General features: G+C 42.0%; 1 protein-coding gene across 1 annotated transcript in view; it reads left to right on the forward strand.

The window, feature by feature from the left end:
- LOC115128420 (protein MTSS 1) overlaps positions 1 to 12,720 on the forward strand; it is a 49,886-nt gene that overhangs the window by 770 nt on the left and 36,396 nt on the right. Inside the window, exons 2-3 of the mRNA XM_065017750.1 lie at positions 4,776 to 4,837; positions 7,140 to 7,213. Of these exons, the coding sequence (XP_064873822.1) occupies positions 4,776 to 4,837; positions 7,140 to 7,213 (136 nt within the window). The remainder of the gene's footprint in view (positions 1 to 4,775; positions 4,838 to 7,139; positions 7,214 to 12,720) is intronic.

A 12,720-nucleotide genomic window follows, 5' to 3' on the forward strand; every position in this document is an offset into this window, starting at 1 on the left:
ATCGAGATACGCACGGTGGGTGTGTTCTGATTCGTTGACAACAAACGGATGCATATAAAAGGCTAAATGATCCAGGATATGGATTACAATAGAATGTTCTAAAACCACGTCAATCAAGTATCAGTAAATGCATGTCCTGAAGGTTTCCCCTTGACTTTTGTTCTGAGGAGAGCAATAAAATGTGTCACTGTTGAGATGTGAAACTCCTTTAGGCTACGCATCTGTTTTTATTTTGCTTTTATCTTACACTCAACAGTTGGAAATGAAAGAAATGCTATTTTTGCACAATGTCATCTCCGAAGGAAGCATGACAATGTGTATTTTCTATGCTTAGCCTAACAAGCAGAGAGAGAAAATAATAGAAAATATCATTGTCGCACGCTCCAGTCTGCCCGAAAGTGTTGGCGCGCCTATTCTTACACGTTCCCACCTGTTCCTCTGACAACTGAATGCATTACCCCCCCATATTACAACCTACTATGTGTTGTGATAATTGCGTTGTTTGTCATTTCATATGCCTTGCGACCGTGATATATAGGCGTAAAGGGTCGAGACAATAAGAGGACACAGTGGAAGTATAAATTCAACCACACCTTTGTTTTATCACAAAACCAGATAACAACCTATTTCCATTGAAGTCCACAAAGCATATTGCATGTACAGTAACAGACAGTTGTTACATGACCTACAGCATGGTCAAGCAAGTTAATGTTTCCAACTTCAATATTTCAACATCATCAAATCACCTCTGCTTAGTCTAATACAGTGACAACTAAAAGATACCAAAAACAATTTAGTGCAATCAACGTAAGCTAAATATGTGGCTCGCCATGGTTCTGATTTGTGCTCGTGCAAGTAGAAAAACATGTCGACTCACCCTACTTGTAGAGAAACGCCAACGCCATCCTCCTCTCTTGACGAAACGGTCTATCACTGTCATACAGTACACATTTTTATTTTTTTGTTGTCCTAGGCTACCTAGCTAAAATGCTTACTCGCTAGCGTAGTTAACATTAGCCTTCTACATCTAGCTACTTATTGAACTTCCATCCTCTCAGGCCAGGGGCACAACAATGTATGTATGGTTGGATCAGAATCGCCTTTATAATCATTGGCCAGTACTGGAGAATTAAGTAAAACTACAAGTCCAAATCTCCAGCCATGGCTTATGTAGGAAAGGAACAATTTTAGCCACCAGAGGACAACAACACAACGAAATGCAACAATTAAAGTTTTCGGTCAAATATTCTGTCAAGGGAGGCCGATGCTTGCTGGCTTTCCTTGCCTTCAATGCTACCGGCGGCAACAAACAGACAGCGTAAGATAGAGGGCCTGCACATACCGAGGGGCTCTGTTTCGTGCTTTCTCCGGTGAAATACATTCAGCCTTTTGCAAATTGTAGGAAAATTATGAAACACAGAGAGGCGAAAGATTAAAAAAAATATATATGGTCAGTTGTTTGAGGAAGCCAGGCTTCCTTTGGCATCCATGAATACAGCCACTAGTGGTGGATAAACATTTGATGTAGGAGAATAGAGATTGAGATTCCAAACAAATGAAAACCACGATGTCCATGATCTGGTTTGAGAAACTTTTGCAAAGCCATGTGATCAACTCTGCTTAACTATAAACTATTTCAGAGAAATGGGCAACTTCTGTATATTCTGATGAAGACAAATGCTTTCCAGTGGTCTAACATTAGGCAGAAATATGTTAATTGATGATAGCCTTCTACAGCCATTTCAGACAGGTTTCACTAGACCTGTGTAATAAACCATTTTCGTAGGTGGAGGGCTTTTCCAAAGGGCACCAGGAATTACACTCTGGTCTGCTGGCGGATGTGTACATGTGTGGGTGGGGATTTTCTATGTGTGCCTATATTTGCTCGCCAATGTTTGTGCTTAAATTGAATCAGCATGCTGGATGGTGTGTGTGTGTGTGTGTTAATACATCATTCATTTAGATACTGTTCACACATCCCTTATTGTCTAAGCAGACATATTACCATTCATCTGTTTAACTGGAACCAATCCTACATGCCTTTCCTGAGCTCCAAGCGTTCTTTAAACTGCGTATAAATACTGCAGTATGAATGACAAAGATATCATGGAATTTAGTGGTAATTGAATCATTTCAGAATTGGTTCTATAGAGGTGTACTTTTAGGTTTTATTTGTGAGTTGTGCTACTTAGTGGATCTGTTTTCTGGATACATTAAGCCTAGTCCTGAAATAAAACACAGGCTACTCAATGGAGAGTCTAGGACTATTTTTAGTCTAGGCCTGATACTGTATGTGTCTGGGAAACCGGCCCATAATGCTTTATTCTCTATTACCCCTTCAAATGTATACGTGTTTGAGCACCATTACATTATTAATCTGTTGGCTCGAGGTTGAAGGTAATGCTATCGAGGGCATTGGATGTAGGCCTACTTTGGTTTATTAATAAGTATTTATATTAAATCAGAGTGGATCATCACTCTGGCTAAAATAATCCTCTCACTGGGGGGTTGGGGTGAAATTACTAGATGAACCATAGAACTGAAATGAATGGAAAAGATAACCAGATACAAAGCAGAGCTCTAGGGTTTATGACCATACATTGATGGATCCTTGCGAAGTCTTGTTGAGCATAGAGCCACGTTCTTTTGACCCATTTTCATTTCTGAGATGAGCATCATGCGTTAGAATTGCCTGAGTCAAAGCCTGATCTTTTTCTTTGCCTGATTCAATACATTTTAAATGATCTGCATTTATTCAGTCACTGCATTGAATTTAAAATGCCGTTTGCGATGCTAAAATGATGATCTCTCGGTAGGAAATCGACGCACAGAAGCCATATAAGTGAGTGGCGTGGTGAATTCAAGCAGTGCATATTTCATGTAATTCCTCGCCCAGCGACGTAAAGGATGGGTGCCAGGGAGATGGAAGTGCAGCGTCACTGCCTCGATCGTGTTGTCACGGTAACCAATGTGGAGGGCTAGTGCCGTGGATGAACAAAAGGATGCCTGAGAGAGGCACTGAGAGACGGCAGACTTCACATGTATTCCTCCTCTCAGGGGAGTGCGGCTAGGGCACTAATCAATCACTCAAGACACATCACCTTGACAACGACAAGTCTGACAGTGTGCTATCTGGTTAACCCCACCGCCCCGTAATGTGATTGTTCGGCCCCATTATCAACTCATGGCTGTGATCCATTGCTATCACAGTAAAAAGGCTTACGGTGTATATTTTCTACGGTGTTTTCTATGTTCAAAACAATGGGGTTGTGGGTGGTTATTTGAATTGAGTAGTCTATTCAGAGAGTGAATTGAAATGCACATCTTGTATCTCAAATACACCATGTTCATGTATTATTACATATTTACTCAGAGTGGAGGAAGTTGAGCTGGAATTGAATTGACCCACCTAAGTAGTTTAACCCCTGTCTGTCTTCCTGTGCAGGTCTCCTCATCAGTCGTGGATAAACTTATTCACTTTTACACACACCACACACACACACCACTAAGAAGACACTTGCGTTTGTCCACTCAGCGAGCATGTCACCCCCAGCTAGAGGCCGTTCCCTGTTGACTTCCACGGTCTCTTGCCTTCCAGCTGTGGTGAGGCCTTGTTAGCTTCACCCAGACTGCTCTGGTGACAGATGTTTACTGCATGGCCCCCAGACCATAGCTGGCTATCTACCACTCTGGCCTTTCACCACCACAGCCCTGAATTTAGACATTAGAAGCCTGGGAGGGGAGGACAAGGTGTTTCAACCAGAGGCCAACATGTCATTAGACAGGCAGGCTAACCTACAGTCACCTGCTTCTAAGACGAGTGTCAGTCCTATATGGTACATTTCAGGTCCCGTGTGGCTCAGTTGGCAAGAGCATGGCGCTTGCAATGCCAGGGTTGTGGGTTTGATTCCCACGGTGGACCAGTAAGAACATGTATGCGCTCTGGATAAGAGCGTCTGCTAAAAATGACTCAAATGTAAATACAAATATTTCGGGAGGCAGGTAGCCTAGTGGTTAAGAGCACTGGGACAATAACTGAAAGGTTGCTGGTTTGAATCCATGAACCGACTGGGTGAAAAATCTGTCAATGTGCCTTTGAGCAAGGCACTTAATCGTAACTGCTCTGGATGAGTGTCAAAAATGTACATTTGACAAAAATGTACATTTGCAATGTTCTTGCACTTCATACTGAATAAGCCTTCAAGGTCTCAGCACTAACAACAAAGGCAACACTCAATCGATGGGATTCCTATGATGTTTGAAGTCTATTTAAGCAATAAGGCCCAGGGGGTGTGTGGTATATGACCAATATACCACGGTTAAGGGCTCTTCTTAAGCACGACGCAATGCATAGTGCCTACCACAACCCCCCCGAGGTGCCTTATTACTATTATAAACTGATTACCAACCAAATTGGTATATGGTCTGATACACCACGGCTTTCAGTCAAGGGCTTGAACCACTCTGTTTATAGTCCACTTTTTAGAACTCTTCGGTTTAGTGTAGTTCAACTTCAGTCATGGTAGCCTACATTCTCAACAAGTATTTGATCCTAACTGTATCCATATTGCCTGTGGGCTATTGTTTTACATACACTGAAAGTGAGAGCAGGGTCTACAATCTCAGTATGGGTCTATGGATTTACTTTATTGATCTCTCCCATTGTTGCTCTTGTATATGTGAGATTTTTCAGACATGAGCTTGCGGACATGTTGCATTAGAAATGTTTTTGTGTGTTCTCCTCGTCCTCACATGTTTCTCTTTTATGTCCTCAGAGCAGTTACCCAGTGTGGGATGACTTCATCAGCAAGGCCGGGAAGCTACAATCACAGCTCAGGTAAACAAACAAACAAAGCAAAACAACACAACAAAGAAACATGGGACTTACTGCCCATCTCTACACACACACACACACACACACACACACACACACACACACACACACACACACACACACACACACACACACACACACACAGGCACACTGCATTTACCCAACCTCATAGAAACAAAAGCAAAAAATCCTTCTTCTTCAAATGTTCCTTGTTATCTGTCTAGAATTTCACACACACACTGCCCTAGGTCTGGTGAGCGTGTTTCTGGATCACAGTTGCACACAGTCACAGCTGAAGGTCATGAGGGAAGGAAGAAAATGAAAAAAAGGGAAAAACTTAATGAACCTTTCATCAACTGAGATTAACGATCAAATCATAAAGTCATTATCTCAGCGTGGTGGATCAGCGCAGCGCGCCAGACGCTTTTATTTCAGGCCAAGGGTTACACCGGGTTAACCCGCTGAAAAACATCTCTACTTCCTTGTCCCGCTGAGGTTTGTGGAGGAAAAGGGTTCCTTAGAAATCCTGCCACTGATGTGACGGAAGCCAGCTGGAAATGTCCTCCTAGCCTCTTGGCCTTTTTCTCATTCAACAAGTCGTCTTGCATCCATAGCTCTATAGTCTCGCCTTTTACTCTCCGCAGGGAAAGCGAAACATGCTAACATTACAAACAGCACATGCATTTTTATATTTTTATATTTTTGCAGCTCTTTCTCACTACATGGTAAATGGTGTGTCTACAATAGCATGTTGTGTGAAGCAAATTCGTTTTTTTTTTTTTTTTTGCATCTGTGTACAGCACTGTGCATGTACGTGCTTACGTGACACACACCTCTGTAATCTAGAACAGTAGCAGTGGCACGGTGCACCAACTACATGCTATAAGGAGGGAGTTCCGGAGTGCCAAAGGGCAGAGACACATAACCTCTGCAGTGCCAATTGTGTGCGACCTAGTCCGGGTGTTTTCCAAACACCATTTTAAAGGAGAATTTAGCTTTTTAAAATGGCATGTTATAGAAGGGTCCAGACCCTTCTTTTTTTTTTGCGATTTCCTCATCCTCATTGTGCAGCTCTGGAAAAAAACATGAATTAATGCTCCGAAAACAGCCAAGTAAGTCCTTTTAGAGCCCCCATACTGCACAACGAGGATGAGGAAGTGAATTGCTGGTTGGGGTAAGTGAAATTGTTATAAAAAAAAGTGTCTGGACCCTTCTACAACTAGCCATTTACATCCAAAATAAAAATGGGGTATAAAACGGCCAGATTCTCCTTTTAAATATCTCATCTGAATTTAGAGTAGACATGCCCACTCTTTAAGAAACCATGTTCTGCTTTAAATAATGAAGAATGCGTGCATCCACTTAGCCTTGTGTTTTTCTGAGCTCAAATGAATAGTCGTTACTTCATTAAGAATGAGAGAAAAGCAACCCTTTGGATTGCACATTGTACAACAGACTACCATCATGCAGCATGTGGCTCAGTTGAATTCCCTATCCTGAAATGATTTATGACATCAAATTGGTTGATGATACCTTGCCTACCTACTGACTTCAATTTCAGCTCAGTTTCTTGTCAACAAAGGTCAGTCTCTACTTTATACAATTTCAGGGAGGGCTGGAACAGACAATTTAGTAATGGATTTGTTTCTCTGGCTGCATGGTAATCTTAAAATGCAGAAATGCAAGAGCATAGAGGTAAAAAAAAAAAAAAGCCTCAACAATAATCCAGATTAAATCTACCGTGACCCCTTTATCCATAGTTTTGTACCCCCATGCAGTGTGGTTGCTTATGGTTACCACCTAAGGGGGTTTGAAATTGTGTAAATACGGGGATGGTTGAAGGTTAACATCTTCATATAGTTAGATGGTGAATACTCATGAAAGGTAATGCAAAAAAAAAATAGGAATCTAGTTGGATGCAACCCCAGTCTTTCCCCAAATCCAATTTCCATGTGGGGTGCAAAGGCCCCTAAAGCAACATCCATCACCCATCCGGGCCCTCTGGCATCAAATTGTCAATTGAAACCAATAGAAGCCTATAACATGTTTAGGGGGGGGGCGCATTAGAGCTAGATGGAGGGACCCACCCCACGTATACAATTGTAGGGTAAACACTGACCCAACCTTGACCAGACTACTAACTCTGTCCACCCCTTTCCCAAAGCATATGGTGCTACTGGAAAAGTGATTCAAACCATGGTGATTATGGGTGTTGTATGGTTGTAGGCCGATGTTGTACATACTGTATGTTCTGCTGCCAATAATAATCAGAATGGTGACCAGCTGTGTCTTTCTCATCTCCCAGGACGACAGTTGTCGCGGTAGCCGCCTTCCTGGACGCTTTTCAGAAAGTGGCTGATCTGGCAACCGGCAGCAGAGGTAAGCAGATGTACCTCATAGTCGGGGGGCTATGAAGTGTGTGTGTGTGTGTGTGTGTGTGTGTGTGTGTGTGTGTGTGGTTTGGAGGACAAATGGCAGTGGAGTATTGTGGGGCCTGGTCGTGATGCTAAGGACACATATTGACAGAGGAAATCATGTTTTCTCCTGGTTGCTGTTGTGGTCTTTCATGTTCAAATACATGGATAAGACTTGTCATAATCATGTAGAATGATTTACAAAGACCCACATTGTAATAATGTATGTGCCCCTCTTTAGCCAGCTCTCTGCTTAACCTTTCATTTGGACTTCAAAGAGCCACTAATAGTCATGCTCAGTCACCCTCCTGTTAACCTCTAACCTATAACCTGCCTTTCTGGCAGACACTTGAGCACTGAGCTGTCCACCTCATTGATGGATGCATGTACAGTATGTTCATGTCTTGGAAACTATGTTTTCCTCATACCCACTATAATACACTATGATAGTGTTTTCGTCAACATAACTGGAGCTGCCTTGTTATTTCTGAAGGCATGACACTACCTAACTGACGATGTGGGGAATATTTTTGCCATACACACTTTTATGTGGTAATAGTGAGTGTATTACATTTATGTAATGCTATATGAATGTTTTTCTGAAGGCGTAGTCTCCCTCGCCCTCAACAATCGGAACTGTCAATCTAATGCAACGTCATGCTTCCATCAGCAGGATTTGTGGTCCTAATGTTGTTGACAGAGTGGTTGTGAGATGCAAGAAGAGTGGGTTTGTGGTCAGGTCGGGGTTGGTCTGTCTTCCCACTACAGAGCGCTGTCATGGCCACTGACTGTCACGGTGACAGAGCGAGCCACGACCAGGCAGTCACTCTTCGCTTGGCTAATTTAAGGGTTAGTAGGTCAGTGGAGCTTTTTTCATTTAATGTGAGGGATGTCACATCTTAAAGAACTGTCATGTTCCATCAAACACTTTTTAAAAAGTGTTTCAAGTGTTAACATGAGAATATGGTTCAAGAACACGGTCACACCATCCTGGGCGGTTGAACCGTGGTTGTGGTCGCACCTGTGACGGTGCAGCTTTACTTTTGTCTCCAAATGAATACCACGGCAGTGGACAGAGTGAAGTGAGAATTGGTGACCTCCTTTTCCTCTCCTCTCCTTCTTTTCTCCCTCCTTTCTAATATGTAGGCTACTACCCACAATGATTTCCAAAGTTTTATGACATAACAAAGGAAGCCCATAGGGCCTTTAATTATCAATATGTAAAATGTAAGCAAAAACAATCGGCATTTAAAAAAAATCTCCCTTGGCTTTCGTTATAAAACCCCTCTGATTCTTCAGTAATATTTTTTCCATTTTTCAATACCTCAGTAATGACATATTGTAATGCCACATGTTTTTATTCAATCCAGTAATGGCTATTGAATCTGGCTGCCATAGGTTCAGTTCAATCATTACGTAAGCTACATAACCCTATTTATACATTTCCGCATATTCATATCCTCTGCTGTAAATGATTGCAGCTAGACAATCAGACGCTCACAACTCAAAGGCCACAGTGGGAGGCCTTTCAACACAAAGGATGAAAGGTCAACATTTGACAATACCTTTTCAACCGTGTAGGTGTACGGGAATATCAACCCAACACAGTGGAAATAGCCACCAGTGCTAAATAAAAGCATTTTCTTATGCTGAGCACCGCAATCCAGTTTGTCTATGTCATTTCTTTCAATACCAGTTTTTGAATAGGCTATTATATAATATGGTCGAGGACAGCGATTCTCAACTGGTAGGTCGTGAGGTTTTGAATGGGTATCTTGAGTTTTTAAAAACTACTTAAACCAGGTAGAAAGTGTGTTGACATTTCAGTGTGCTTACATTTTTTTATAATTTAATCTCTGAACACTATTTCTTCAATCCCAGTATTTTCAATGTAAAGTTTAGGGGGGCGACGCACAATTGGCCTAGCATCGTCCGGGTTAGGGAGGGGTTGGCCGGTAGGGATATCCTTGTCTCATCGCGCACCAGCGACTCCTGTGGCGGGCCGGGCGCAGTGCGCGCTAACCAAGGTTGCCAGGTGCACAGTGTTTCCTCCGACACATTGGTGCGGCTGGCTTCCTGGTTGGATGCGCGCTGTGTTAAGAAGCAGTGCGGCTTGGTTGGGTTGTGTATCGGAGGACGCATGACTTTCAACCTTCGTCTCTCCCGAGCCCGTACGGGAGTTGTAGCGATGAGACAAGATAGTAGCTTCTAAAACAATTGGATACCACAAAATTTGGGGAGAAAACGGGGGGAAATTCCAACAACAAAAAAAAGTTTTCCAGATTGTATTTTGCCGATTGTTTTTCGTAATGCTAGTATTGCGTCGCAACTGAGACAACCTGGTTCAATTTGGGTCCCGAGGCAAAACCAGTTGAGAACCACAGGCCAAGGAGAGGAGGTTGACAAATGAGATTGTCTGCCACAGTGTATGTATGTTTACAGATGTTTTTGTTGTACGATAGGACCGTCTTTTCTCCATGTCAACATACATTGTCATATAGACATGAAAACGTCATTATGGAAGGTTCCGCAGTTAGCTACACTGCACCATGATGAGCCATTGGCTGTTTTTGTGTGCTAGTCCCTAGACTGGGGAGATTGACTGAGTGTAGGGAGGCCCATTTCTCAATCTAAAGTGGAGTACACCGAAAATAGCAGTGCTTTGCCCTCTTTTCATTCTTCCCTTTCATTACTCGGTCTGACTGTCTGGGTGTGGTGTGAGGCAGCCCGTATGATGACCATGTAAGGTCAGGGCCCAGCACAACGTCCAGTCACGGTTTTGTTTATGCGACACACAAGGCCGCTAAGGTTTGTTTCTATTGTGCCCTTTGTTTGTGCCTTGTCTTTTGTTCCAATGCGTGTTGCATACAGTATTATCCACTTACGCAATCGCACAGCCTTTTGAGGAACCTCAAGGTTTCTAAAGGACAGGCCTACAATTGTCAGTGCACCTCCCAGATTGTTTGAACTAAGACAGCCACACTACTCCAGTCCGCACCCCTGTCCTTTACCGTTGATCCAGGATAAACAGTCCTTCAATAGGCTACGCTAACCCCCCCCCCACCTCATTTTCATATTTATCTGCGTCTCAAAGAGGCCTTCTCGAACGGATGGCCATAAGTGCTTGGCTCCTGTCCTGTCCTTCCACACAGCAACTAGTCACAGCCAGACCGGTGCTCATGGCAACAAGTATGGAAATCAGGAGGGCTGGTCCCGCCTCTGGAGCCATGCTGTAGGAGTCCTTAGCACCTCAACGGTGGGAGACGGAATAAACAATAGAAGGTAGACCATTGTGAAGAGCCGTGTGTGAAGACACCTGACATAGGACTTTGTTCATGTTGATGCACCCTTGTTCAGTGTGATGGGAGTTTGATTTCAATTTCCAATGGATATGAACATAGGTACAGTCTCAATGAGGTTTGCTTGCATCGGATCATGTGAGCAGCCCTTTGTGTTAATTAATGGCCATTTGGCACTCAACTCTACGGCTACATGCATCATAGAACTAGAAATTACAGAACAGTCATCACTGTAAACACATGTTTGCTACACTCACATTGAAGTCTCAGTTTGTATGCAACAAGCATTCAACAGCTAAATCCGGCCTACTTCCTCTGACACAGCACTGTTAAGGTCTTTATATGAAAACTAGGAGACGCAGTCATTCTGTCTGCTCTATTTCTACATCCAGCACCTATTTGCTATGTATTGTGTGGCTGTGGTTGCCATGGCGCCCCACTGCCAGGAAGGATTCCTTTTTTTAAGAGCTCGGGGTGTTGTGGCAGATGTCAGCAACCCTTCTGTGTTGCCTTTGAGAGAATTAGATCCTGCAGGTAAAAAGGGTAAGCCTGGTCCCAGATCTGTTTGTGCTGCCTTGCCAGCTCACTCACGTGACGATGAGTATAGGAGTTGTCAAGACAGCACAAATACAGTGGCGTAGTGGAGTTTCGCGGGGCCCCCCACAAGGTCCGAGCAAGGCCCCCCCGTGGGGCAGATAGAAAAATGTGCAGTACTATAGCTTATCTTATGCTACAGTATTTGACACGTTTTGCCATGAGGCTTGAAAGGAAGTGTTGCTGTTTTAGAGGTTAGGGATTCTTGAAGGATGGGACAATCTAAACTTTTTTCCCCCAGAAATATTTGTCTTACTATTAACCCAAAAAGGTACCTATATTTTGATAGACCAAAGTATCAGCCATCAAACCATGTAAAGGAACAACCTTCTATTGATTTATTTTTCATAAAATGTAACTAACTGGATTTTTGTCAACTTCGTCAGTCACCATGAAAGGCATTTCATTTTTACAATTATTGTCCAACAAGTGTTTAAAGGCATTTGATTATTCAAATAAAAAATACAAATCACCAAACGTCTTTTTGTTTTATTTTATAGCACTATTAAAAGCTCCAGGGCTAATTAGATTTAGAACATGAAACAAAATCTATAAAGCAAACATTATCCATTAGGTCCAGCACAGCAAATTGTTTAAGCATATGCAGATCTGTGATTATAATATTTTTTCAGAATATGAAAAAAAAATGTTTTGACTCCATCAGTGACGCAGTTGACAAGCTCTGATGTAGTTGACAACATATACTCACAACATACATTTTTGCCTCTAAAAGCTCAAGTTCAATACAAACATCTGTAAAATATGGAAAATGATTCATTTGAAAATCACCAATAAAAACACAACCATTTTATCAGATCTTTCAGCACTCTGACGGAGTTGATGTCAGACAAAAATCTGACGGAGTTGATGTTTTACAGAGTTGACAAACATTTTGTTTTTCATCAGTTGCTTTAGGACTATAAAAAATGAATTAAATGTAACATATTTGAACCAAAACTCATATTCTATCAGGCAGAAGGAGTTGACAGTTTATGGTTGTGATCGTGGTGATTCCAATATTGTTTGTTTAAATCTATCAAAATTGGAGAACTTTACAGACTATGAGTGGTCTTGTTGCACTACATGTAATGAGGACATGAATAAGGGGTCCTTATGGTATAGCTGTCCCTGCTCATTCCTGATTCATTTAGGATTTTAGACAAATCTGACGTAGTTGACCAAATCTCCAAAAACATCTTTTAGGAATGACAGTTTTGAAATACATATTCTTTAAAGTCACAAAGCACTATTGCAAGAAACTACCATAAGATAATTGAGTTAATATCCATTATTGACCCACTATATATATATATATATATATATATATAGCTTTTTTGGGAGTTTGAAAATGGGATCCTTTGCGCCAGACAAGGACATTTCCAGACATTGAGCCGACATTAATAATATTGAAAGTATTTTGAAATTTTCCATAATAAAATTCCCTTAAATGTCAATTTTCTAATGTAACAAAATCCATTATTTTCAACTAGAAAAATAATTGTCCCTGCTAGACAAGGATTGTCCCGACTTTCAAGAATCTTTGAGGTAATCTCCTGCTATTCTAGCATTGGGGGCCCCC

This window comes from Oncorhynchus nerka, linkage group LG4 (assembly GCF_034236695.1).
Source record: "Oncorhynchus nerka isolate Pitt River linkage group LG4, Oner_Uvic_2.0, whole genome shotgun sequence".
Classification (NCBI taxonomy): Eukaryota; Metazoa; Chordata; class Actinopteri; order Salmoniformes; family Salmonidae; genus Oncorhynchus; species Oncorhynchus nerka.